This window comes from Callospermophilus lateralis, chromosome 15 (genome assembly GCF_048772815.1).
Source record: "Callospermophilus lateralis isolate mCalLat2 chromosome 15, mCalLat2.hap1, whole genome shotgun sequence".
In the NCBI taxonomy this organism is placed as follows: Eukaryota; Metazoa; Chordata; class Mammalia; order Rodentia; family Sciuridae; genus Callospermophilus; species Callospermophilus lateralis.
Window position 1 is genome coordinate 25,831,750 of NC_135319.1, and position 27,127 is coordinate 25,858,876.

Consider the following 27,127-nt stretch of genomic DNA (forward strand, 5'->3'; position numbering starts at 1 on the left):
ATATCCTTAATTATAGAGAAACATAAGAAGCTGAAGAAAGTTGTGTTCTTGTGACATTTGTATGGGAGCAGAATCTTTTTTCAATTTGTTTTGAAGAGAAAGGAGGTAGTTTTCATGAAAATTTGTAGACTTTGCAGAGAACTCTCAAAATATTCTGACCTGTTACAATCTAACCCAGTTATGACGTATCTGCAGCATGCAGTGATGTAAATTACATGGCAGGGTTTTGGGTGCAAGCTGACCACAAAATGTAGCATTGTGTTAGGAGTGTCTAATTAGTACTTGAAGCTGTGACTTGTTGCAGGGAAGTCAAGCAATTCATACCTTCTATAAAGAAAAAATTTCTGAGTGTGAGGTAATTGCACAAGGGAAGGACGACCCCTTTTATTCAATACCTTTTAAGAATGAAGGTATGTTAGGCTTCCTTTGGGGTTATTCATTTGTATATTTGATATTTGACTTTATGAGTATGCTAAATGATCCAAAAGCAAGCCATTTTTGTTTTTTCCCCTCCCCCTCTAAGAAAGCATGTTTCAGGGTTCCCATCTGTCCTGTGCCCAACACTGTGTGCATCTACACTTAATTTGTAGTATTATAAAAGATAAGTCCCATTTATTGTCAACTATGAAAAAAGAGTTAAAGCATGTTAAGAATGCTGGTAAGTATATAGTTTGGAATGATTCCTAAAATTTCCAACTTCAAAGAGGTTAATTTCCATTTTATGACAAAGCTACATAGAATCACTACTGTTTTCCTCATTTCTCTTACCACCCTTCCCCACTTCCAGAATAGTGGCAAGTAAGCATTAATATTTATTTTCTTTTTTTAGGAGGGAATCAGGCTGCTTTCATTTTCTTTGTTTCCAAATCAGTTATTAGAGAAAAAGTTCCTATATATCATGAACTCTGTACATGAGTTCATCGATCCTACCTTTAATGAAAATTTAAAGAAGAAATTTTTTAGTTTTCCTGGGGGATGAATTTTTATGACTTAATTTCATAATCAAGTTTCTTTTTTCTAATTGGTTTACTAAATTTTCCTATATTGTAACCTAATGAACTTTTTGTATTTCTTCATTTGAAACACATAAGGTATATTGTTTTTTTAAAAACTCCTAATGTGACATTATTTTTAAAAAGATATTTATTTTTTAGTTGTAGTTGGACACATTATATTTATTTTATTTATTTATTTTTATGTGATGCTGAGGATTGAATCCAGGGCCCTCTGTGTGAGGTGAGCGATGTACCTCTGAGCCACAGCGCCACCCCCTAATGTAACATTCTTATTTTTCCTAACATTAATTCTGCTGGGCCAAACTGTGTTCCTGTGATACATGCTATTATCCATTCTGTAGATTCATTTTTTATACCTTGAAGGATCTGATTATTTAATTCAAAACTATTCTAATATAAATAATAAACAGATCTGCAGAGTAGTCTGCCCTTAGTCATAATCTTTTTATCAAATAACTCAAAACTATATCTCTTAGTTTACCTCAAACCCAGTGTTATTTCTGTTGTCTATTTTTTCTTAGTTATTTCTATCGCAAAAGTAGAAACTGAAACTTAGAAAAAAATAAAGTAGTTACCTTACAATGTATGAGGACTTTTTCAGTTTCAAGTTGCAGAAACCCAACTCTCCAAGTAAGCTTAAACAAAAGGAGACATTTATTAACTTATATAACTTAAAAGCTTTGGCCTAGATTTAGATGCTGAACAGTTATCAGGAGTCTCTTTCCCTTCCTTGCTCCCTCCTCTTCTCTCTTCTGTATATACTTCATATTTTCATATAGACTCTCTCTGTAAGTAATGGCAAGGTATTGTTCCTTGTAGCTTTAAGCTTGCATTCTAACTACTTCGTCAACTGCAACAGGAAGAGACTACAACTTGAGCGAAAATTTCTCAGTTAAGTTATGATTTTCCTGGATCGTGCATGTGCCCATTTCTGAACCAAATATTCTGACCATAAAATGGAATTCTCTGATTAGGACAAGTATCTGAAGGTTAAGAAAAAAATTCAGCATCCCTAAACCACAGGGAGAATGGTAACTTCCCAAAAAGCAGGAAGAAAAGATGCTGGGCAGAGATGTCTGCTTCACAGTTAATTGTGAAGGATTCTGTGGATAATGCAGCACTATTTTAATATGGAACTCATAATTACTTTCATAGAACTGGAGCATAGTAATGCTCTAAACTTTGAAGATTCTTCATAGATGTGAAAAATAAGAGCTTAATGAGGGTATGACCTCATTCAAATCACATAGTTAATACACCTGCTGTTTGTAAGTAAGGACTCCTGAGTAAGAGATTCAGACTCATTCACATTTAGGTTCAAATCCTGGTTTTGAGTGAGGTAATTACATGTAGTTAGACTGTTTTCTTATCCTTAAAATAGAGGTGATAACATCTTGTTGAGTTAGAGTTAGGAGTATATGTAGAATATTGGCAAATAATAACAGTACTGACTGTTACATTTTGTCATTACAATAACAGCCAATTCTAAATCCATATAATAATTTTATTGTGATCATTCTGAAATACAGCTCTGTAGGCTTCAAGCAAACACTGATATGTTGAAACATCTACATTATTTCTAAGTGCCAGAAAAGTACTGAAGTAGAAACTCACTTTGAGGGACGGACACTAGAATTGAATCCCGGGGTGCTTTACCACTGATTTAGTTTTTATCTTGAGACAACTCTTGCTTAGTTGTTTAGGGCATTGTTAAATTGCTGAGATTGGCATTGAACTTGTGATCCTCCTGCCTCCACTTCCTGAGTTGCTGGGATTACAGGCATGTACCACCATGCCTGGCTAGAAAATCACTCTTTAAATTTGAATCAGATCGTGAATTTATCTTAGGGAAGGTGATCTGAGAGTATTGACACATAGAATATGAACAAACATTACACATCGTGTGTTGTGTTATTAAGGTGGTATTCTAGTCTGACAGTATTGTGGCAGTATTTATAGATTTAAAAGGTGTGTAATCTATGCTTTAAAGTCTCTTTCCTAAGAGTAATCACATAAAAGAGATTTACATAAAATAAGGCTTAAAAATAAATGGTTGATTAAAGACAAATCAGAAAATATAAGTTTCAAAAGAGGATGATGGTATCTCAGTATCTGAGTAGACTTTAAAGCAAAAAAAGTGTATAATTGGATCAATCATGTCATTTTATATTAACACAGGATATACTCCACATATTAGCAGTTATGAACTTATGGGTGCTATACTAACATTAAAACGTATCAAGCAAAAGGTGAATGAAATGGAAAAATTATTAAAAAATTAATGACAGCAGAAGCCTTTAATATACTTCAAGAAGGCACAAAATAAGATATGTGGGAGGTTTGAATAATGTGATAAAATTAGCCCAAAGAATGTATTTATTTTTCTGTCATCCACAAAATAGTTACCAAGATTAATAATTCATTAGTCCATCTGCAAGAAACAAAAAACAAAACTCTCAAATAGAAATTATACAAGCCCCATTTCTTGATTATAATTTAGGTTTTTTTAAGTTTAATTGAAGTCTACATGGAAATTTAAAACCATGTTCTTAAACAATTTTTGAGTCAATGAGGAAATCCAGATTCATATTAGAGTTTTTAAGATTAATAACAAGAATTAACAAAGATAATATAATGAATTAGGAAACAGTAAACCATTTGAACTAATAAATCTAAACACTGACAATATGAAAATGCCAATAAAATCATTGTATCTCTCTTAAAGCCAATCAAGGGAAGACAGAAAAGAAACATAAGCTCTTTAAGTATTAAAAAGGAGGTAGAATTATAGTGTGGAGGTGACATTAGAAAGGTTTCTGATGTTAGGAAATATGTAAAACTCAATAGGTGACTGCCTCCTTACTGTTACATCTTAATCTGATAAAACATTTTTTTTTTTTTTTTTAAGAAAGAGCAAACCAGAAAGTACAATTTTGGAGAAATCAAATAGTTTGACCAAAAGTAGGAGTAATTGTTGGCACAGGAGAATTGTGAGAGGTGAAAGTGGAAAAAGAGGTTGGGGCTCTATGTTTATGTGATTGAATTATACTGTGTGATAAGTCCTTGTTTGGGTGGATACCAAGATACCATTTAACATTTGAATTAATCAGCAATGTGATTATCTTATACTGGTATGAAAGATAAATTGACCTCCTTTCTTCTGCCTAGACCTTTGCCATATTGCTGAGGTTCCTTAACTTCTTTTCTCTATAACTCTGTGTATATCACTACTGACTCTGAGCTTGGAAGAACTATAGGGATTAAATGGATGTTATGAAGTTTGTAATTTAGATTCAGCTGGTATTCACACATAAATTATTCGCCTAGTGATGACAACTAGTAAATTCATATATTCACATGTTTGCCTACCTCCTTTTGTTAAGGATTAACTGAATCTTGAAACACCTACATTATAGACGTACAGTCACTTGCTACTTGAGAAAACTTTAAAGCTCTGAAAACCTTTTTATTATCGCATGCAAACCTGTGCCAAAGATGGAGATAAAGAAAAAAATATCTACCATCCATTAAGTCCCAACAAATGATAACTTTACAACTTGGTTTCTTATAGACTTGTACTGACTTTTTTTTAGATTCATTTAATTTTTTGGCTAGATAATAAATTCACACGGTTCAAAAAAGTATCATTCCCATCTATACTCCATCTATTATTTTCTCCATTAGCAATTATGTATTTTATTTTGATAAACATGAATGACAGGGCCTGGGATTATAGCTCAGTTGGTGTGAGGCACTGGGTTCAATCCTCAGCACTACATAAAAGTTAAGATATTGTGTTCATCTATAACTAAAAAGATATTTTTAAAAATGAATGACAAGTTGTTTAATGAAGTTGCATAAAATAATGTATTGATAAACCATCTGGAGCCTAAACATTTTAAGTGCTAAGGACACTTTTTTGCTGTTAATTTTTTTAACACTTCTTCAAAATAGTGCTACTTTACTACTGTTCCTGTAAGAATACATACAAATAAAATTCCAGCTATCCCAGAATTATATCTTAACACAGGTAGACTTTATTAAACTTTAAGACTGTTAACTATATATCATTTGTAGTTTTTAGCTTGCTTTTGTGTAACTGCTTTGGTGTTTATTCTTCACAAAAATCCTGTTATGAAGGAAGGGTACACAATATTGTCCTCAGTTTCCTGAGGAAACAAATTGGGGTTTGTGTTTTGACTATCAGCATTCAAATAGAAGTCTTCTGACTATAAAATGTTTGTTCTTTACTGTGACTTAAATCACTTGTTCTGATTTCAAATGGTTTATATCCATTTTTCAACTGTGTGTGTATGTGTGTTTATAATAAAATCATGCTAACCTTTAAAAAAAAACACTGATTCTATTATAGTAAGTATCTTCTTAAAAAATACTGATTATATTATACTAGTTTGACATTCAGCATGTGTGTTTTTAAATTCACAAAAATGTGCTTTATATTTTTCATTGAAAAAGGGATATTTGTGTACAGAATTTTTAACACATTGGGGAAGTTTAGGTGCTAATGATAACTTAAAAGAGAAATACTGTGAGAATTTTTCCTCTTGAATATACTTTAAAGAATGGTTTTTCAATAAGTTTCTTGTAACTATTATACTGTATGTTGTTTATTATTTTCCTTATATTTCTAAGTTGAATTTTTTCTTAAGTCACATTTGTAGTAGAAAAAACCTTAGATAAGCACTTTAGTACCTCATTTATTCACTTAATAGTGAACATATTATTGCATACATCAATTTTTTTAGAAATTCAGGTTCTCCTTTTAAATATGTTAATTATATTTAAAGCATTTTTAATACTTGGTATTTTCTAAAACATTTTATACTCTCCTTGCTTCTTCAACAAAGAGATGTATGTGACAGAGACATCTTTAAGTAACTTTGTTAGTGGACTATTGGATTCATTTATGTAAACTGAATACTCCTATTTTTTTTCCTGCTCTAAAGCCAACGTTTCTTTTTGCTACTGCTTTGTCTGCCTCTTAAAAGGCAGTTTGCATTATCTAATCTGCTGATTCTGATATACTTCTGCTTGGAAAAATTTGTGAGGAATTGTGTGTTTAATAAGAGTCCATAAATCCTTGTGGGATATATTGGTATAAAGAACATAGCTATAATGCTTGAGAGGGCTTTGACAATTATTTTTGGATATGCAGTGACCTTTGCTAATTGGATCAGGGTCAGAGCATATTTGTGAGTTTTGAATAAATGAGGTGTTATTGTATTTGAAGAAAGTAAAGTTATTCAGATATTTTTCTTTGTATTGATGTTGTTCTGATTTATCTGTTATTGAACTGGATTTAAGTATTAATTATTTAAGGTCAATTTTTTTATATGTATGTTTTCCAATGGGTACAACCCATTTACCATAGCAACTTAGTAGAATAACTATAATGGAACTTTCCATTTGAATTTGGCTTTTCTCTTTCTTTTTTTTCTCTGTTTCTCTATTTTTTTTCCTATCCACCAGGGAGTAACTATTCCCAGTCAGAGGCGCTATGTGTATTATTATAGCTACCTGTTAAAGAATCATCTGGATTATAGACCAGTGGCACTGTTGTTTCACAAGATGATGTTTGAAACTATTCCAATGTTCAGTGGCGGAACTTGCAGTAAGTGCTCTAAATTCTCTCATCCTTTTATGTTTTGGAATACTTTTCTTAACACATGTAGAAGTGTATATAAAAATCTAGAAAGAAATTTACTACATTGAAAATTTTATGCAAAAGAATTTATTTCTGAAGTATCCAGATTAATTGGCTCTGTTGTTCATCTCCTTGGACTGAGTAACCAAGAACAGTGGGTTTTAATGTTTTTGAAGTCAAATTGTATTTTATTAAGGAAGTATTTTGTGTTACAACCACCAAATGGAGCTTAAATTCTGAGCAGATGACTGAAAAACCTATCTCATAGAGGTTCAACATAAGAGTGACAATGAGATTCATCAGTTTATGGTCTTGGGGCAGGGACTAATTCTTTCATCTTAAGAATATTAGATATTTACATTTATGGTGACAGAACAATGAAAAGGAAAGGAAAGTGATAGGACTTGGCAACAAGCTCAAGTATAATGAGTAGGGGTGGGGTGGGGAAGACTGAGTCAGAGTATGTAAAGTGAGGAAGAATACCTGGATTCAGATGTGAGTTTCAATCGTAGCTCAGTCATTAATGTACTATACAACCCTGGTCATACCATCTACCCTTCTTTGAGTTTTCTCATCAAATAAAATACAGAGATTTTAAAATCTGGAACTCCTGAATAAATACCAAGTATAAATAATGTCACTGATGTCTGCTTCTAGTTTATTTATTTTTTATCCTAACCTTTGTAAGCCTACCTCATCCATCCCTATCCTATTCTGCTTCTCTGCTATTCTTGGCTAGAGTTCTTAGCTAGACTGATGGGAAGCTTACTACCTGGATCAAGAGACTCGTAATGGTTTTTAATCCTGGAACTTAAATACAACCTGGAAGTGGTCAGTCATGTTTTCATGTTCAAGAAATATATTTTATTAGTATTTAGAGGACAATTATGTGGTTTCTAGATAAGATACCACTTTATTATTTCTTTTAACAACTCTAATATTACTTCAGTGATATTTTGCAATGTTAGTGGTTTTAGCTTTTTTTTTTTTTTTGTGGTGGTACCTGGGATTGAACCCAGGAGCATTTAACCACTGAGCTGTATCCATAGTCTTTTAAAAATATTTTATTCAGAGACAGGGTCTTACTGTCTCTAAGTTGCTGAGTCTGGCTTTCAACTTGAGGTCCCTTACCTCAGGTCTTCTGAGCTACTGGGACTACAGGTGTACGCTACTACGCCTGGCTAGGTTTTTAGCTTTAAGCTTTGTTTCTTAAAAATATTTGTTTAAATTAAACATATTTTGTCCCTAAATTAATTTGTACCTAGAAAATTACTTCCTTAATTTTTTCTCTTTTTTAATATTTGACAAGTAGATGGGATTATCTACCAGATCTTTCCTGTTTAAGAGCAAGGCAACTTTATCAAAGATCACAGATAGGCTTCTTAAGAACTGCATTTTTTTTTTTTTTTTTTAATCTCAGTACAATTTTTAAAACTGTTGAGTGCAAGGCACTGGGGTGTTTGAGGTGATTAATGTAGGGACTTAGCAGAATCAGAGGAAAGGAAAAGGAAGAAAATAAACTTCCTATAGGGTAGATTTTAAGAGCCAAATAAAAGGTTTTATGGAGATAATGAGAAAAAGAACATTCAGTTCAGTAATCATTAGTATAATTGTTTTACATTGCCCTCTCTAGCAAATTTTTTTTCAGTTCTACTTTGCCTGCCCATATTTAAACCCTCTCACAGCATTACATTTCTAGACTTAAAATTATTAACTACTGAAATATTTCTAAATTTTTTGTGATATTCTGGTTTCTTGTTTATATACTGATTTAATTCTGTGTATTAAAATAATTAAAATACAGTTAATATAGTTTAAATTGGAGGCTTTATTTATGAATTATTCATGTATTTTTCACAAAAAGAAAGTTTGGAAACTGTCAACACATTTTCATGAAAGAAGTCCTTCAGCCTGCGTGTGGGCAAACTTTTTTTTTTTTTTTTTGTCTCTCTCTTTTTTTTAGTTACTGGTGCTTGAACTCAGGAGCACTTTACCAATGAGCTACATCCCCAGTCTTTTTTTTTTTTTTTTTGAGACAGGCCTGTATAAGTTACTGAGACTAACCTCAAACTTGATATCTTCCTGTCTTAGCCTCCAGAGTTGCTGGGATTATATAGGTGTGTGCTACTGTGCCTGGCAGTTCACCAGCTCTTTATTGAATATTGGGGAAAGCATGTAGTTTAGGTTGGCATTAAATCTGAAGAAAGTATTGCAGGTAATAGGAAATAGCTTTGAACTAAAGCACATCAGAAGGAAGTGAACTGGATAAGAAGTGTAAAGAGCATAGAATAGGAATGGAATGTCTGAGTTAGAAAGTCTTGAAGGGGATTTCAGGCTTGGTTTGATAAATATAGTATTACAATAGTATGAGAGATTTAAACCATGTTTTTCGGACAGTTGTATAGAAAGTTGTGATTGAAGAAGGCAAAAGCCTTATGCCAGATGTGCTAGAGTAAGCAAATGGGTGTTTATTTTTTTCTTTGCTATTGATATACAAAGATTTCATCAAAGTTTCAGTCCTGCTCATGTAGATGATTCACAGGAAGGAGAAGAAAGAAAAGTGAGTCTGAGATTAATTTTTGGTTTCAAACCTGTTTTAAATCTGATGAAAGTGAATTTTTCACATGGAGATATTCAGTGACTACTGGGATTTAGGTTCAGATAGAGGTGAGAGATATCTGGTATTTTGGGATGCATAAAGATAAGACTTCTTAAACATTTTCATGTAAATATGTTGTGGAGTTAGGAATAGGAAGACTTGGAGTAAAGCAAAGGATGAGGACTGAGATGATGAATGGTAACTTGGGTTCAGGAAGAAGAAGGGAATCAGTGAAGAAAGCTGGTGGTGAAAACTAATCTGCAAAGTTGTCAGGGGTTAGCAGCCATTTTCTTACTTATTTTAATATTTTGAAATGAAGGGAAAGTTACTGTTTTATTTTCTAAAAGGGTTAAGAATGTTAATAAAGTTGGCCGATATGGGTTTCTGTCTCTGCACATACACATATCTATACCTATAAATCTAGGAAATTTTAAATTTGACTTTTATTTACTCTAGGTATAGCTCTTATCATTTCCTCAGAACAGTCAATCATATTAAAGAATATGTATCAAAATGGTGTCTTAAAAGACCACACTAATGTTGGACTAATGATAAGTTAGGCTTTATCTAAAATGTGAAATTCATATTGTATTTTCCTTAATGATTTGAGGAAACTTACTAATTTTTGGTACTGAAATTGAACCCAGGGTACTTTACCTCTGAGCTACATCTCCAGCTCTTTTTGTTTTTTGAGATACGGTCCTACTAAGTTGGTTAGGGCCTACTAAGTTGCTGAGGCTGACTTCAAACTTTGGGATTATAAGCATGTACCACCGTACCTGGCAAATTTATTAATTTTTGTTTTGTTTTGTTTTGATATCTGGGATTGAACACAGGGTCACTCAACCACTAAGCCACATACCCAGCCCTATTTTGTATATTATTTAGAGACAGAGTCTCACTGAGTTGCTTAGCACCTTGCTTTTTTTTCATGATCCTCCTACCTCAGCCTCCCGAGCCGCTGGGATTACAGGAGTGCACCACTGTGCCCTACACCAACTTATTAATTTTTAGTAAAACATTTTAAGCCTAGCTTTTAGAGGAAATTCTGCATAATGCCAATTTGTAATTAGCTTGTGAATTGTTTGTAATAATTCTCAAGTTCTTGAAAATGTGCATTTCAGATGTAGTTTCTTTGCAATCTGGCTTATACTGTCAGTTTTCTTTTTCAGATCCTAAAATCAGTATTACCAGATTCTGAATTAGTAGGATTTAAATTAATAAGATTATAACACATTTTCATCTTGACTAATTTATCACAGCTTTGAAGTCATAACTTGGTCTTTTGCTTTATTCAAGCTAGATTTCCCATGAAATTTTCAGTATCACATAAAGACTTGTAAAATGGTTCCCTGTACTTTGAACCTTAGTCAAAGGAGTGGAATTTATTGACAGGTTATTGGTGTAGCATTTCCCCTTTTTGGGGTGACCTTTCCTCATGATATGTGTCTTAACAAATCCATGTTAGAATAACCCCACACACTTTTAGCAAACATTTATGGGTATTAATTAAATGGAAATTTCATTCAGCTTGGTTTGACTTTTTGCCTCATTTGCAGCCTTGGGTCACATTGATAAATCTGAAACTTTTTTTTTCCTTGAAAGATAATAGTGCCTTTTGAGGTGCTAAGGATTTTAACTGATATATACATATATATGTACACACATACATACATATATACAACATTTATATATTTCTCATATACTATATGCAAGCTCTTTTTTCTGTTTATTGTCTTGTCATGTTTCCTTTGAGACTTTATTATCTCCTAAGATTAATCAATGGACTTTTAAAAAATTCTTCAGTATACTACAAATAAATTATGCCTCAAATGAATTGGCAAGTTAATTAATTTGAAATTTTTAAAGTTGTAGAATCTTAACATTAATGAATCTTTCATTTCTGTCACTGAAGTTATTAGATATAAATGAACTTTTGAGTAGAATTTTAAAATAAAACAAAAATCTCTTCCACACTTTTATCACCTTTTTTAGTTAAATTGCTAACATAAAAGCAGGATGAATTTTGAGAAGTTATACTTTACCAACTATTTAAAAACAGATACAGCCCAAAGTCAAAATGGTTATTAATGTGTTTTGGAGGGAAGGGAGGTCTATGCTGCAATTTACACTTGAGATCATTCCTTAGCAGACATCTCAAATCATTTCCTCTTTCTCATGGTGGTGACTTTATATACTTTTAAAATGAAATGTGGGCTAGAGGTTAAATAAAAAAAAGAATTATGGGTAATATTTTCATAAATACTAGGTCTTATGCTTGAGGAATTTATTATGACTTTGTTATAGGTTATATATTCTTTCCTCTTGCGAACATGTAATGATTTTTATTTTGTGATTTTTGGCACAGGCTAGAACCTTCACAACACCAAAGGAAATGTTTTAAAAGTTACCATTTATGTAATTCACAAATATTCCAGAAAACTATTAAAATTAATTTTATACTTTATATTAAAGTTTTTAGTATAATTTTAGAGTCAAGTCTTGATGTTAATATATTGCTAGATATCTATTTTTGGGACTGGTTCATGAGATAGGAATTGACTGTCCTACCAGTGGAACCTTATTTTATAGATTCAAATCGTAGAAAACCATACCTTGATTATGTCATTGACTTCATTTATTTCCACTAATTCGTTTTAGTCAGGATTACAGATGCGTAGTTACCATTTTGATTATATTGCTGATTATTGATCATTAAAATAGCTTTTGGTAGTTGAAGGCATTTCCTGTGAAGTAAAATAGTATGTATTTAACCATGCAGATCCTCAGTTTGTGGTCTGCCAGCTAAAGGTGAAGATATATTCCTCCAATTCAGGACCCACACGACGGGAAGACAAGTTCATGTACTTTGAGTTCCCTCAGCCATTGCCTGTGTGTGGTGACATCAAAGTAGAGTTCTTCCACAAACAGAACAAGATGCTAAAAAAGGTTTGCACTTTACTTTTTTGGGGGAAATTATCAAAATAGCCATACCTGTAAGAGTAGCCCTGGATCTTTTATTTAAAGCCTTTAGTTAGGCAGAAGTCATTCTATAAAGAGAGATTGATTAAAAGCTGTATTTTATTTTATGATGAACACTTAATTAACGGTGGTTAGCTTTCTTAAACATAGTTAAATATACAGATGCTTTACTTTCTTTTGGTGTTAATGGAACATCACAATGGTAAATAATCTTGTTAAAAGGAAAACTATATGACATTGTAACATGAAATTATTTTTTCTTGGTTTATGCAAAGAAGTTTTGTGAAAGTGTTAGATTGTGTACATACTTCCATTTAGTCACTTATAATCCCCTTTTAAGAGATGGTGAATTAACTGAAAAGAAATTAGCATGGGACCATAGGTTTAAAAAATGCTAGACTTATAGACAGCAATAAGATCTTTTCTGTGGTCTTGTGTATGACACAAGCCACTTTTCCCCATTTTATGTTTCTTGAGAATTGGTTGTTTTATTTTTAGTTTTCCCAGATTCACTAAATATTTAGCCTTTTATCTAGGAGAGAAATAGTTATGGAGAGGAAATAATAAGGAATGAAAAAAATGTATTTAAATATGCAGGTTTAGAAAGTGAGGTTTGTGTTTTACTAAGCTGTATTTAGAGAAGGCAGAGAAGGCAAGAGCTCGATTATAAAATAAACTATCTTGGTTTAAAATATTAAGTGTGGACATTAAAAGTGAGCTTAAGGTGCAAAAATTTTAGTTAGTAATGGGAAAAAAGCACTGATTTTGTGTGGTGTTGCTGCCTCATTAATCATACTAGATATATAAACAGCACTATTTTTTAGACATGTCAGATTGATTTAGTTTTCTCAATTTTTAGTTTTTCTTTTGAAAGAAAATAAGAGGAAGTTTCATTTATTACTAAAAATTTTAGCACTGTTCTGACTTATCAGAAGAAATGTTATTTCCTTTATTCAGAATTCAAGTAGTTAGGAAAAAAATCACTGAATATTAAAGTGATATTTTTCACCAGAAATACATTTTTTACTCCTGTGTTTAAATAAAAATTAAATATATCTCAGTAGCTTTGAAATAATAATTTTTGGGAATCCAGAAAGTGTTAGCAAATGCTTCAAAATCAAGATAATTAGTAAGCTATGGGTTTTTTTCCCCTCTCTTGTACTTTATAAGACTGACATGCATAATACACATAAAATTTTATATTTTGCTCTTAAAAACACACACCTGCTTCACCATTTCTTTGTACTTGTAGGAAGGTGTTAATTTTAATTTTAGTTCTTCTGTACTTCACACTTAGCACATAAAATTGAAGATTAAATATTTATATTTTTGTATGTCTTGGATTACTTTACATTAGTTTCAAATTCTACATGATTTTCCCTGTCTTATTTAACTGTCTGCTCTGATTTAAACAAAAAACAGTTTTAGTATAATCAGTACATATTAGAAATCCACATTTTTGGAAATTTAAATATTATTAATTAGCTTATTTTCTTCTAAGTAAAATATAATTCCTAACTTGTGACTTTGCTAAAATAATTGTAATTAACAAGTTTTTTTAAATATTTATTTTTTAGTTGTAGATGGACACAATACCTTTATTTCACTTATTTATTTTTATGTGGTACTGAGGATTGAACCCAGGGTCCCACATGTGCGAGCCGAGTGCTCTACCGCTAAGCCACAACCCCAGCCCTGTAATTAACAATTTTTAAAAGGACTTGTCATGCATGTATAAGATTATCTTGCTAGGTAGGTATATTATGAGTTAGAAAGAAATTTAAGATCCTTAAAGAGTCTTAGCATCTTCTTGAGGAAAAAACAAAAATTTCAAGGTAAATTGAAATAGAAAGTTTATATGGCAGTGTAAGGCACCAGATAAGATGCCACAAGGCTTTACATCATTAACTGTCAAATGACCATACAAGCTTAACTTTTATGTTGGTAATCTCCCCCACTCCCATTTTATTATGAAAGTTTTCAGGCATACATTTTCATAGAAGAAAATGGAGTCAGTTAGATTTAAATATTGATTTAGAAGTAAAAATGTATTTGCCATGCTTCATGAGGGAAGTACTTCATAAGAACTTTTATGAAAAATATCTGAGTTTTGTTTATACCTACAAATGCATAAACTCAAAAAACATTTTTAACCCATTTTGTCCCATCATCCCAGATGCAGAATACCTATAAAAACTTGCATATATGTTCTGTATTATATGTAATATATAATAGAATTATATAATATATAGCAGACTTAGGTAATTATAATTATAATAGAATCATAATATAATTATAATAGAATTATATCAACTGATATTAGTTAACACATGTATAATTTCTAGATTGTGATTTCCAACTTATTTATTTATTTATTTTTTGGGCGGTGCTGGGGATTGAACCCAGGGCCTAGTGAGGCATGCACTCTACCAACTTATCTATATCCCCAGCCCCTGATTTCCAACTTATTTTAATGTACCTGTGTCAATGCAGAATTGAAAATTTGTGGTTTAATGGGTTAAAGCTAGTATTGGACTAAAAAGGAATATTTTACTTATAATTTTAAGACAAAAGTAAGTTATCTCTGATCTTATGAGATTATATTTTTGAAATAAAAATCTGAAAGAAAAATTCTCATAAATGTAAATGCAGCAGATAACCCACAGATTGTATTTACCTTTATTTGAAATATCGAATGTATATAGTTTAATTTGTTGACTTCTTGGGGCAAGTATTTACAGGTGACATTTTTAAAAAATTAGTAATTTGTTTCTTTTATTTTCATAGGATAAAATGTTTCATTTTTGGGTAAATACGTTCTTCATACCAGGACCAGAGGAAACCTCAGAAAGAGTAGAAAATGGAAGTCTATGTGATCAAGAAATCGATAGTATTTGCAGTATAGAACGTGCAGATAATGACAAGGAATATCTAGTACTTACCTTAACAAAAAATGATCTTGACAAAGCAAATAAAGACAAGGCCAACCGATATTTTTCTCCAAATTTTAAGGTCAGTTAAAAGCATTGGGATGTATTGGTGAAGACATGCATGCATCCGTGTGTGTGTGTGTGTGTGTGTGTGTGTGTTGTCCTCTAGGGTAAAGAACTGAAGAACTTATCTTGACTCATTTTTAAACTAAATTATTCATTACTTAGAAGTATATCCCATCCGATTCAAATGTATGATATGTCAAGGTCATTGTACTGTCATGTGTAACTAATTAAAACAAATAAAAAAAAAAAGAAGTAGTGTTTATGTAGCAATAACCTACAAGTTTATAATGAAATACTATTATGCACGCAGACTACAAAAAGCTGCATTTTTCCTTAGCATATTCTTTTTCATTGTTATTTGATGAAATCTGGGGTAGACGTGTGGAAGAAGAGTTAGGTGAGTGGGATATGAAGTAGGAATTGAGGAATAAAGAAATGAATAGAAGCTCAGGCATTTGGGAATGATTTTTAGATAATTTTTATTGGTGCATCGTAATTATATATAATAGTGGGATTCATTGTGACATTCATACATGCACATAATTTGGTCAATTTAGAAAATAAATTGTGTGGAATGTTTTCACCACTTCCACTCTCGTCTCCCCTTCAATTTATTTTCAAGTCTTCAGAGTGATCATAAGAATAGATTTGATTGTTTCACTATTATTAACGTTTTTTAAAGACCTTGTAGGTACTATAAAGACCCATATGATTTAGCACAGACCTACCTCCCATCTCAGTTCTAGCTACGTTCTCTGTTTGTTCCCCAAAATTTAGCCACACTGGTCTTGCTTCAGTTCTGCAGAATGCAACACTTCTGCCTCTACTGTTTACAGTTTTATTCTTTCTTCCTCTACCTCTCTTCCCTACCCTTTCCCCGACCCTTATATGTCTCCTGACTTCTCATGTTTCCAGCTTTAATTTCAGTCTCATCTGCTCTGTAAAGCCCTTTCTGATTGTCCTTCCTTGTTATTCCCTTTTAAAAATTATTTCTATTTCCACATGTATGTCTTGCAATTATATGGCTTCATTTTATTTTTTGTCTATATGTGATAGGGGTGTATGTGGTTGGGTGTGCATCTATTTCTATTTATAGACAAGAATTCTTCAGATTAAGAAAATTGATTTGTGAACATTCTTGAATGGTTGTTTGCCATTTTCTTCCATTTCTTATTCTACTTTTTTTTAATCTTTTAGCATATCTTGTTTTCTTTTATGTATTTGTCATTGTAACATATCTAACAATAGCTTATAAACACATTACTAGTAATACTTAAAGTGGAGAGGGAGATCTACATGTTCATAAGTGAAAAGAGATCTAACATTAAACACCTTTGGATCTTAAATTTGTGTTTAAAAGTTTCCTTTAGAATTCACAGGTTTCCATCTCCTTTTCTCTAAATCTGAATTTTCCTCAACAATTAGACTTTAAAATATCTTTCTACTTTTATTGTTTTCTCTTTTAACATTACCAAAAGTTTTATATTTGTGATTGCAAATAAAAACTATTTTAGTTGTCAGTGCATAGTTAACAATGTTATACATAGTAAGTGCTATGAAAAATAGAGACGGGAGTAATCTTGTCATTTTTTTTTTAAACCTATGATAGCTAGAGAATGCCTGATCAAGTGAATGACATTTAAGTAGAGGCCTAAATGAGATGAGTGAGTTATACAAATATCTGGGGAAAAAGGGAAGTATAGATCAATGCAAAAGCCCTGAGATAGGAATAAGTTTAGTATATTTGAGTAACATTAGTCATTTTGACCAAAGGAAGTGGATGAGAAAACCGTCCTAGGGTGGAGACATTATGTTTTCAGCATAAGAAAGATATAATCTGAATTTTGTCTTTGAGTGGAAGCTAGGAAATCAGTTAAGAGGCTGTTGGCAGTGGTTTAAAACATTCAGGTGAGAGATGGTTGCTTGGATGAGAATAGTGGCAGGGAGGGGTAATGAAACTGTCAGATTGGGTATATGTGGTATTTTAAAGATAGAACTTAAAGGATTTACTGATGAAATGGATGTTGGTTATTAAAAAAAGAAGAATTGACAACGACTCTTGAATAATAGAGGAGAGGCTATAGATACCACAGAATAAGCAGGGGATTAAGATCCCACATCTATTGTCTACCAGATATGTTTCCCATTAAAATGAAAATACCTAATATATCATCGGATTTTGAACAATTATTTTAACTACGCATATAAAGGCCATTGACCCACTGTTTAGGCCACTATATGGTCTATGTTAACTTCCTTCTCCTCAATTTAGGCAAAGTTTTTAGGGCTGTATGCATCATTGAATCACTATGTATGTTTGTATAGTATGGTTAGTATCAGAAAATATATTGAGTTTTAGACAGGTAATGAGAGAAACATTCTTTCAGAATTGAGCCATTTGTGAATTGAACTTTGTGACTGAAAAATTACATTATGTGAATACTGGATGATCTTCAATCTGCATTTCTTTGTAGGATTATTTAGTTAGTGCTTATAGCTTGTGTATCTTAAAAAATATTTTATTAACATCCCAGTTTGTCTTTTCAGTATTTAGCAGGAAAGAATATGTAGGAACTCTAAATAAGAAGAGGGTTATTTGAAAGGCAATTGCTCTTTAAAGATATGTTTGTTATAGTATTTTAAAATGAATCTATTAAAATATACGTCTTTATAAGTAACTTAAAATTAGTCATAATAATGGATTTTCATTTTTAATTTTCTTTTTCTAGGTGAAACTGTATTTTACAAAAACAGTAGAGGAGCCATCAAATCCAGAGGCTAGCAGTTCAACTTCTGTAACACCGGATGTTAGTGACAATGAACCTGATCATTATAGATATTCTGACACCACTGACTCTGATCCAGAGAATGAACCTTTTGATGAAGATCAGCATACACAAATTACAAAAGTCTGATTTTTTTTTTTATCAAGAGGGATAAAAATACCATGAAAACAAACTTGAATAAACTGAAAATGGACCTTTTTTTTTTTTTTTTTTTTTTTTTTTTTAATGGCAATAGGACATTGTGTCAGATTACCAGTTATAGGAACAATTCTCTTTTCCTGACCAATCTTGTTTTACCCTATACATCCACAGGGTTTTGACACTTGTTGTCCAGTTGAAAAAAAAGGTTGTGTAGCTGTGTCATGTATACACCTTTTTGTGTCAAAAGGACATTTAAAATTCAATTAGGATAAATAAAGATGGCACTTTCCCATTTTATTTCAGTTTTATAAAAAGTGGAGGCAGACTGATGTGTATACGTAGGAATTTTTCCTTTTGTGTTCTGTCACCGAGCTAAGTGGTCTAAAGAGCTTTGTGAATTACAGGTTCACATCCTACCCCTTTGCACTTGTGGCAACAGATAAGTTCACAGTTGGCTAAGAGAAGTTTCTAAAGGGTTTTGCTACCTTCTAATGCATGTATTTGGGTTGGGGGAATGGAGGGAATGCTCAGAAAGGAATATATTTTATGCTGGATTCTGGACCATATACCATCTCCAGCTATTTACACGCACCTTTCTTTAGCATGCTATCATTATTAATCTGGACATTTGAGGAATTGGCCGCTGTCACTGCTTGTTGTTTGTGCATTTTTTTTTTTTTAAAGCATATTGGTGCTAGAAAAGGCAGCTAGAAGGATGAATTTGTATTGGGGTACAGGAATGAACCTTTCGAAACATCTTAAGAATCCACAAATGAAGGGATGTAAAAACAATGTGGGCATAGATAAGAAACACAGCAACAATGACTTAACCATATAAATGTGGAGGCTATCAACAAAGAATGGGCTTGAAACATTATAAAAATTGACAATGATTTATTAAATATGTTTTCTCAATTATAATGACTGCTCCATCTCCTGTGTAATCAAGGCCAGTGCTAAAAGTCAGAAGCTATTAGTACCTACATCAGTCAACAACTTACACTTACTTTATTAGTTTTCAATCATATACCTGCTGTGGATGCTTCTATGTGCTGCCTGCAAACTTCCTTTTTCTCATTAAATATAAAATATTTTGTAATGCTGCACAGGAAATTTCAATTTCAGATTCTACAGTAAGTGTTTTTTTTTTTCTTCAAAGATTTATGATGCACTTATTCAATCCAGTAGCTGTCAGCTGTTCCACCCTTTTGACCTTACACATTCTATTACAATGAGTTTTGCAGTTTTGCACATTTTTTAAATGTCATTAACTGTTAGGGAATTTTACTTGAATACTGAATACATATATGTGTATATTAAAATTGTGTTAAAAAGGAAATTAGAGTTGCAGTAAATTTTCAACACTGCACAAATAAGGCATTTAATTTTTCAGTAGAAATTGTTCTACATAGGCTTTATTGATTTGCTATTGAATAGTTTTTTTTTTTTTTTTTTTAACGTGCAGTGTTAAGTCATTTCATAGTATTAGAATTGGGACTAGGGCTTCAATTTCACTTCTTAAACATCATATATTTGATATGCCCAGACTGCATATGATTTTTAGCAGAGTACAATGACTATTGTAAAGCTAATGTGAAGATACTATTAAAAAGGATTTTACCCCAGAAACTTGGTATCTTTCAAATTATACTTTGACCTTGACATTTGAATACCTAGCCATTATATTTCTTAATGGTGTAGAATCCCATTTTCAATAACTTATTGGTGCTGAAATTATCCACTAGCTGTGGTCTGACTAGTTATAATTTACAAATACAGATTGCATAGGACCTACTACAGCAGCATTTATAGACTTTAATGGTAAATAGATTAGGCAGAACTTCATCTAAAGTTTTCTTGGTAAATAATGATGTTTTCCATACCTCATCAATTTCACTCAACAAAGTTTTAAAATTTTTAACAAAGCTCCTAGGATTTACACATTTATAATTAAACACTGATATATAGAGTATTGATGGCTCATAAGTTAAATTGGTAAAGCCAGAGACATCTATTCCTAAAATCTCACCATTGAAATTTATGACACCCTTATGTTTCATAAATACTGAAAATAATTGACTAAAATGAGATATCTATTCCTGTTTTGAAATTAGTTATTAATATTGTTCTTTATTATAGTTTTGGGCACAGCATATTAAAACATAACTTGTATTGTTCCAATATGTAACATGGAGGGCCAGGTCATAAATAATGATATTATAATGGGCTTTTGCACTGTTATTATTTTTCCTTTGGAATGTGAAGGTCTGAATGAGGGTTTTGATTTTGAATGTTTCAGTGTTTTTGAGAAGCCTTGCTTACATTTTATGGTGTAGTCATTGGAAATGGAAAAATGGCATTATATATATTATATATATATAAAAATATATATTATACATACTCTCCTTCCTTTATTTCAGTTACCATACCCCTAGAATTTGACAAGAATTGTTATGACTGAAAGGTTTTCAAGTCCTAAACTTTATTTATGTCAGTATTCATAATTAGCCTGAAATACATTCTGTAGGTAATCTCTCCCAAGTTTCTGGAATGTTTTCTTAGACTTTTTGGATGTGCAGCAGCTTACATGTCTGAAGTTACTTGAAGACATCACTTAAGAAAGCTTACATTTGGGCCCTGTACCATACCAAGTCCTCTGTAACTCCTCTTGAACATTTTTGCCATAATTATGAAAGGGTAGTTGAATAAACAGCATCACCATTCTTTGCTGTGGCACAGGTTATAAACACATAAGTGGAGTTTACCGGCAGCATCAAATGTTTCAGCTTTAAAAATATGAGTAGGGTACAAGTTACATGTTTAGTTATAGAAAATTTGTGCAATATGTTCATAACGATGGCTGTGGTTGCCACAAAGTGCCTCGTTTACCTTTAAATACTGTTAATGTGTCATGCATGCAGATGGAAGGGGTGGAACTGTGCACTAAAGTGGGGGCTTTAACTGTAGTATTTGGCAGAGTTGCCTTCTACCTGCCAGTTCAAAAGTTCAATCTGTTTTCATATAGAATATATATACTAAAAAATTTCAGTCTGTTAAACAGCCTTACTCTGATTCAGCCTCTTCAGATACTCTTGTGCTGTGCAGCAGTGGCTCTGTGTGTAAATGCTATGCACTGAGGATACACAAAAAAAAAAAAAAAAAAAAAAAAAATGTGTACAGGATAATGCCTCATACCAATCAGATGTCCATTTGTTATTGTGTTTGTTAACAACCCTTTATCTCTTAGTGTTATAAACTCCACTTAAAACTGATTAAAGTCTCATTCTTGTCACTGTGTGGGTGTTTTATTAAATGAGAGTATAATTTCAATTGCTTAAATCCATTGAAATTCTAAATAATGGGCAGCCAAATATGATTAAGAAGTTTTCTGTATCTTTTTTTCCCCTCTGCTGTCCTTTAAAACCTACTATTTATTTTAAAAGAATAGCCTTTGTCAGTTTCGGAGTAGAGTATATGTCTACTCATGTGGCTTTTCTTTATGATTCTGTATTCTGCCATCAACATATGGGAAGCGTCATCTACTCAGTGTGACTTGTGCCATATAAAAATTGATATTCCAGAATAGTCTAAAGGACTTGTGTACTTGAATTTAATCTTGTTATTTGTTAATATTCTTGAAAGATTAAAGACTAAGGCATATCCTTTCAACAAAACATTATAAGGTAATTATAAAGTAAAAGTATAGCTTGTATAAATGTTCTACAAAAGTAGACAGACCACTAATGTAACAGTGGAATTTAATGTTATTTCAAGTTTTACATGTTCTCTGTGTGACTTTTTAAAAGTAATGTGAATGATGTGTAATAATGTAAAGAAGTATGAAGGCATGTGTGTATTCACACTTTTTTTTAATAGGAGTACTAATTACTATGGTTGGAGATAATACTGGAGTCAAAGTATTTTGATTTATAAGAAAATATTTTGGTGATGTTTGAAAAATAGGAGTTTACTGGCATTTTGTTTTATATCATGTCCTCAATATGCTGTAATCTGAGCTAGCTTGGTTCAAGTGAATGCCATCACCATTTCCATTGAGAACTTAAAAATCACCAGTGTTTAACATGCAGGCTTCCAAAAAATCAAGACCCTTAATTTGCTGTTAACATGAAACTCTCTTGGTTTTTTTATTTTTGCCAGATAATTAGCAATACCTCCAAAGTTTACTCTTAAAAATGGCTTAACATGTAATTTTTAATTAGCAGTTGCTAGTGTAGAGAGAAATATTTTTGAAGAGAACAGTAATAGTCCAAACTGGTATAGGGACAGAAACTAAAAACTAGTAAATAAGATAATGGAGAAAAAATTTTGAAGATGAGAAGTAGACACTGATTTTCCTATAGAATTTTGTAACGATAGGTAGATTGGTGGTCAGGTAAAGTTACTTTAATCTAACTTTTTTTTTTCTTTCTTTCTTTCCAGTACTGGGATTGATCCCAGAGGTACATTACCACTGAGCTACATTCCCAACCCATTTTATTTATTATTTTTGAGACAGAGCCTCACCAATTTTCTGAGACTAGCCTCAAACTTGCAATCCTCTAGCTTCAGATGATCCTCTAGCTTCAGTTACCTGAGTCACTGGCATTACAGGCATGTGCCACTGCACCCAGCCTATTCTTTCCATCTTTCAAGATCTGTTAAGTGTGTTAGAATGTAGGTAGCCACTGTGACAAATTTGATGTTGGTTGGTAGCTTTAAATGTTTGTAATGTGAAGAAAGGAAAGGACAAAATAGTTTTCACTGGTAGTACTCTGGTTCTTAAATTGTCTATTTTTAGAATACTTTCCCAGCATAACAACAAAATAATTATAATCCCACCACCTGGAGACATAGCCATTATTAATATTTTAGTGACTATACAATCGTTTTTTCTGTATATTCATGTATATATTTTCTTTAAAAATGGAATTTATACTGTGCATATTCTCAAAGCCTTTTAACTTAGTGTTTCCATCATGAATTTGTAGAATGTTCCATTGCTTCAGAAAGTGAACAGTAAGTTGATCACTTTCTAATGCTACAGAAGCAGATTTTGTGTGGTCACTGAGAGTCCTTTCCAATTCAGTCGGTTAATCATGAATGTTTAAATATTGTTGGCATTAAATACATGTCTAAGTAAAAGTTACATTTATTTAGTATAGTCAAGCTTAACTTCAAGAGCCATTTTAAACAAAGCAGAATGCGTGAAACACTGTTAATTTCATCACCTTTCTATTCCTCTTTTTTTAATTTTTTAAATTCTAATTTGTTATATATATGACAGCAGAATGCAGTACAATTCATATTAAACTTATAGAGATTCCTCTTTTAGATTGGAAAAAATAACTTTGGTTTTTATAGTTCCCAAATAGTTGCTCAATTTGGAGCAAATTAGTTTAATCACACACACACTCACACACACACACACAAAAATAAAACTGCTTTTATCACTGGTTTATCACTCAGTTGTCTTCAAATCTTTGCTCATGTGACTTATATCAAAAACTTGAAGTTTCATGAATACTTACCCCTTTTTGCTCTGAAACCATGTTTAGTACTAAGGTGGGTTTAGAACATACAATTCTTTTGACAATTAATTTGAGAATTTTGGTGGAAAAAACATTTTAGCTGAGGGCAGTATATAACTTATAAACCAATGTATTGATACTTTAAAAAAACTTTTTACATATATGAGTGAAGTTAACTGCCATCTTTGAGCATTACCACATTTTAAAATAAAGCTGCCTATTTTTAAATGAAGTGTTTAACAAGGATTTATATTTCTCATTTTTTAAGATTAAAAATAATTTATATTTTCTCTGTTGCATGTGGATTCTTATAATGTAGAGATTTGTTTGTGTGGAATGGAGCAAGGCTTGTAGTCATGGCTCTAGTGATTCAGTTTGCCAAATTCTTAATGTTTAGGTGTGGTTTTCTGTAGCTATCACTGGCTATTATTTATATGCGCCTTTAGGATTTTCTGCGTATTCTATAGAGTTGTCCAAACAGTATCCCACATTTACAAATGTCCTTTCAACATCTAATTTTTGTGTCCATTAAATTGCCCTCATACCCTAATGAGCAGTTTGTAAGTGTGTGCATGTGTATGTTTGTGGGTGTGTGTATGAGTGAATTAGATTTTCAAGAATGCTAAACTCCAACTTTAAATAGTTTGGTTCAGGCGAACATTTCTCATTGGAATTTCACAGTTTATTGTAATGAAAATGTTAACCATAGATGACCTTTGACATACGGTAACGAATCTTGAATATAAATGAATTGTTAGTAGCATCTTGATATATGCATTAATGAGTTATTTTAAAAGTTGTGCATTAAACCAAAGTTGGTGTTTTGAAAATGTTTATATTGAGTTCCATTTGGCTACTGATGGACATAAGAATAGAAATGCCTTCCTATGGAGAGTATTTTTCCTTTAAAAATTAAAAAGGTTAATTATTTTGACTATTTGTTTTTTAGCTTTTTATTCTTTCAACAAATATTTATCAAGTGCCTGCTATATATAACAGGTATTTGGAACACATTAGTAAGCAAAAGAAACATACCCTGTCCTTGCCCTGGAAGAGTTTATACTCCGGTAGAGGAAACAGACTTTTCTGAAATAATGATATGCTGTGATACATGCTGTGAGATACGAGATGCATATGATACAGTGATGATCGCCAAACATTCCACACATCCCTAAATTTCCACCCCACTTGGAGTTAAATGGGGTGCATGAAACTAGTTCATTCCAATGAAATACAAGTTAAATAAAGGCATGAAAAAAATCTCCTGTACCATCTAGTTTTTCTCTTTGCCTACTGCGTGACCAAGGGTTTGACATGTTCAAGGTGGTACAGCTGTCAGCCTGAGTCTTGAGTCAATATATGGAGCAGAATTCCTTCAAATTCTCCCCACCCACACTAAACTTGTATGACATTAGCACAAGCAAGAAACTCACAATTAGTTTATACATACTTTGGGACAACTTGTTACTACAGCACATATAGCATTCTGACTAAAGTAGTGTTTTGAGAAAATCAGGGACGGTTTTCTTCAACAACAAAGAGGGAGTTAAGAATGAAGCAAAATGAAATATCTTTTAAACAACTTGGTGCTATAAACTAAATTGCAAGACTGCCAGAAGTTATTGATAGTTCCTGAAATAGGTTATTGAAGCATTGTTCTACATAACTTTGGTGTACAATTGCATGAACAGAAGATCCTTTCCCTTGTGGAGCTTCCATTCTAGCAAGAGAAAATAGATAAGAGGAAGCATGCCATATGTCAGGTAATAAGTGCAATTGGGGAAATGTGATCAGTTAAGGGAGATCAGGATTGCAGAGTAGAAAGATTGCATTATTGAATAGGGCAATCCGGGATAGTCCTCACTGGGAGAGAGAGATTTGGATAGACTACTGAAACAGTGACATTAGAATTTTCTTTCACCCTTTCAATCAACAAGATGCACCCAGAATCCTCTATAAAATTTTATTCTAATCTTGTACATCTCACCCAGAATCCTCTCTAAAATTTTATTCTAATCTTGTACAACTGTCCATTAATTTCTGGGTTTCAAAATTATTAATGGTATGCCAAGGGAGAATTTTTAAGAATACACCCAAATAGCCACAATGTCCTAAACCATTTTGTTTTCTAAATTGGTTTGCTAAAACCTGTGCAAACACTCTTCCTCTTGATTCTCAGAATTTAGCTTTTTAGTTTTGTGTGTGTATGTGTGTGCATTTTGAAAACACTAAGAAGTTTAAGTTCTGGTATGACTTAAATATTTCTGTAAGGCTGAAAGGAAATGTCATTTATGATTTACTTATAGGAAATGTTATAAATTTTGAGTTAAGAAAACAGATGAGATTTATAGCCCAATGTTATATGTTTTAATTCTTAACCCATAACCAAAAATCTGGAAAAATAACCAATTTGCAAAAGAGTGTTTTTGTTTGTTTGTTTCACAAAAAGGGTTCACCCAACCTCAAGGATCCAAGAACTTTAACTTTATGGAAATTTGCAACTATTTATTCATCAGAACATTATTTACTTTTTGCTAGTCATCAGTTTCTAATGAAGTCAGATATATACAATTGGGCATGAACCCTCGAAAGAAAATTGTTGACTATTATCTTTTCCTCTTTCGATTCTAATTTAAAAATAGATTTTAAGCAATTTAGAAGACATGTTCTTGGACAATTTTTTTTGACATTTCATTTTTTTTTAAAAAAAAAAAATTAAGGTAACTGAATGGATTTCCCTAGTGTGAGAAATGGATTTAACCTTGTGTGAGAAAAATCATCATATAAATTTAGGGAAAAAAATTGTATATATCCTTTGGTTTTGGCTGGAGGGTTAAAATTTACTTAGAATGTCTCCTGAACTCATATCCTTGGTAATTTCAGTTGCTCTTTTAAATATCCATAAATAGGCCCAACACCTAATTTTCAAGGAACAATACTGTAGTATTCTTTTTGAAAAACCTGAAGGTGGAACAAATTTAGTAATCTCTTTCTATTAAGTAATATACACAGTTCAGCTGGGCATAGTGGCACACACCTGTAATCCCAATGACTGGAGGCTGAGGCAAGAGGATTCCAAATTCAAGGTCAGACTCAGCAATTTAGTGAGACCCTGTCTCAGAAAAGGACTGGGGATGTATCCCAATGGTAGAACATCCTTCGGTTTAATCCCTAGTGCCAAAATAATAACAATAAAAACAATGACAATAACTTCAACGTGATTCATAGATAGCATGAAATTTAGCAAAATTATAATCTGTAAAAAGTACTAAGTGTGCCAATACTCTTTAATAAAACTTAGAAAGCTAAAGTAAGATGAGGTTAAATTATCAGCAAATTAGAGTCATATTAACACTTTTTTCAATTATGATCAAGTTTTTGAAATGAGATATCCCCATTTATAAATTCCTATTA

The 27,127-nt window shown here is 32.0% G+C and overlaps 1 protein-coding gene across 1 annotated transcript in view; it reads left to right on the forward strand.

Annotated features, from left to right (window-relative positions):
- Positions 1 to 24,547, forward strand: part of Pten (phosphatase and tensin homolog) — a gene marked incomplete at its 5' end in the record, with an annotated part of 86,106 nt that extends 61,559 nt beyond the window's left edge. The window contains 4 exons of the mRNA XM_076835206.1: positions 6,507 to 6,648; positions 12,063 to 12,229; positions 15,050 to 15,274; positions 17,988 to 24,547. Coding sequence (XP_076691321.1) covers positions 6,507 to 6,648; positions 12,063 to 12,229; positions 15,050 to 15,274; positions 17,988 to 18,173 — 720 coding nt within the window. The remainder of the gene's footprint in view (positions 1 to 6,506; positions 6,649 to 12,062; positions 12,230 to 15,049; positions 15,275 to 17,987) is intronic.
- Between the last annotated feature and the right edge of the window lie 2,580 nt (positions 24,548 to 27,127).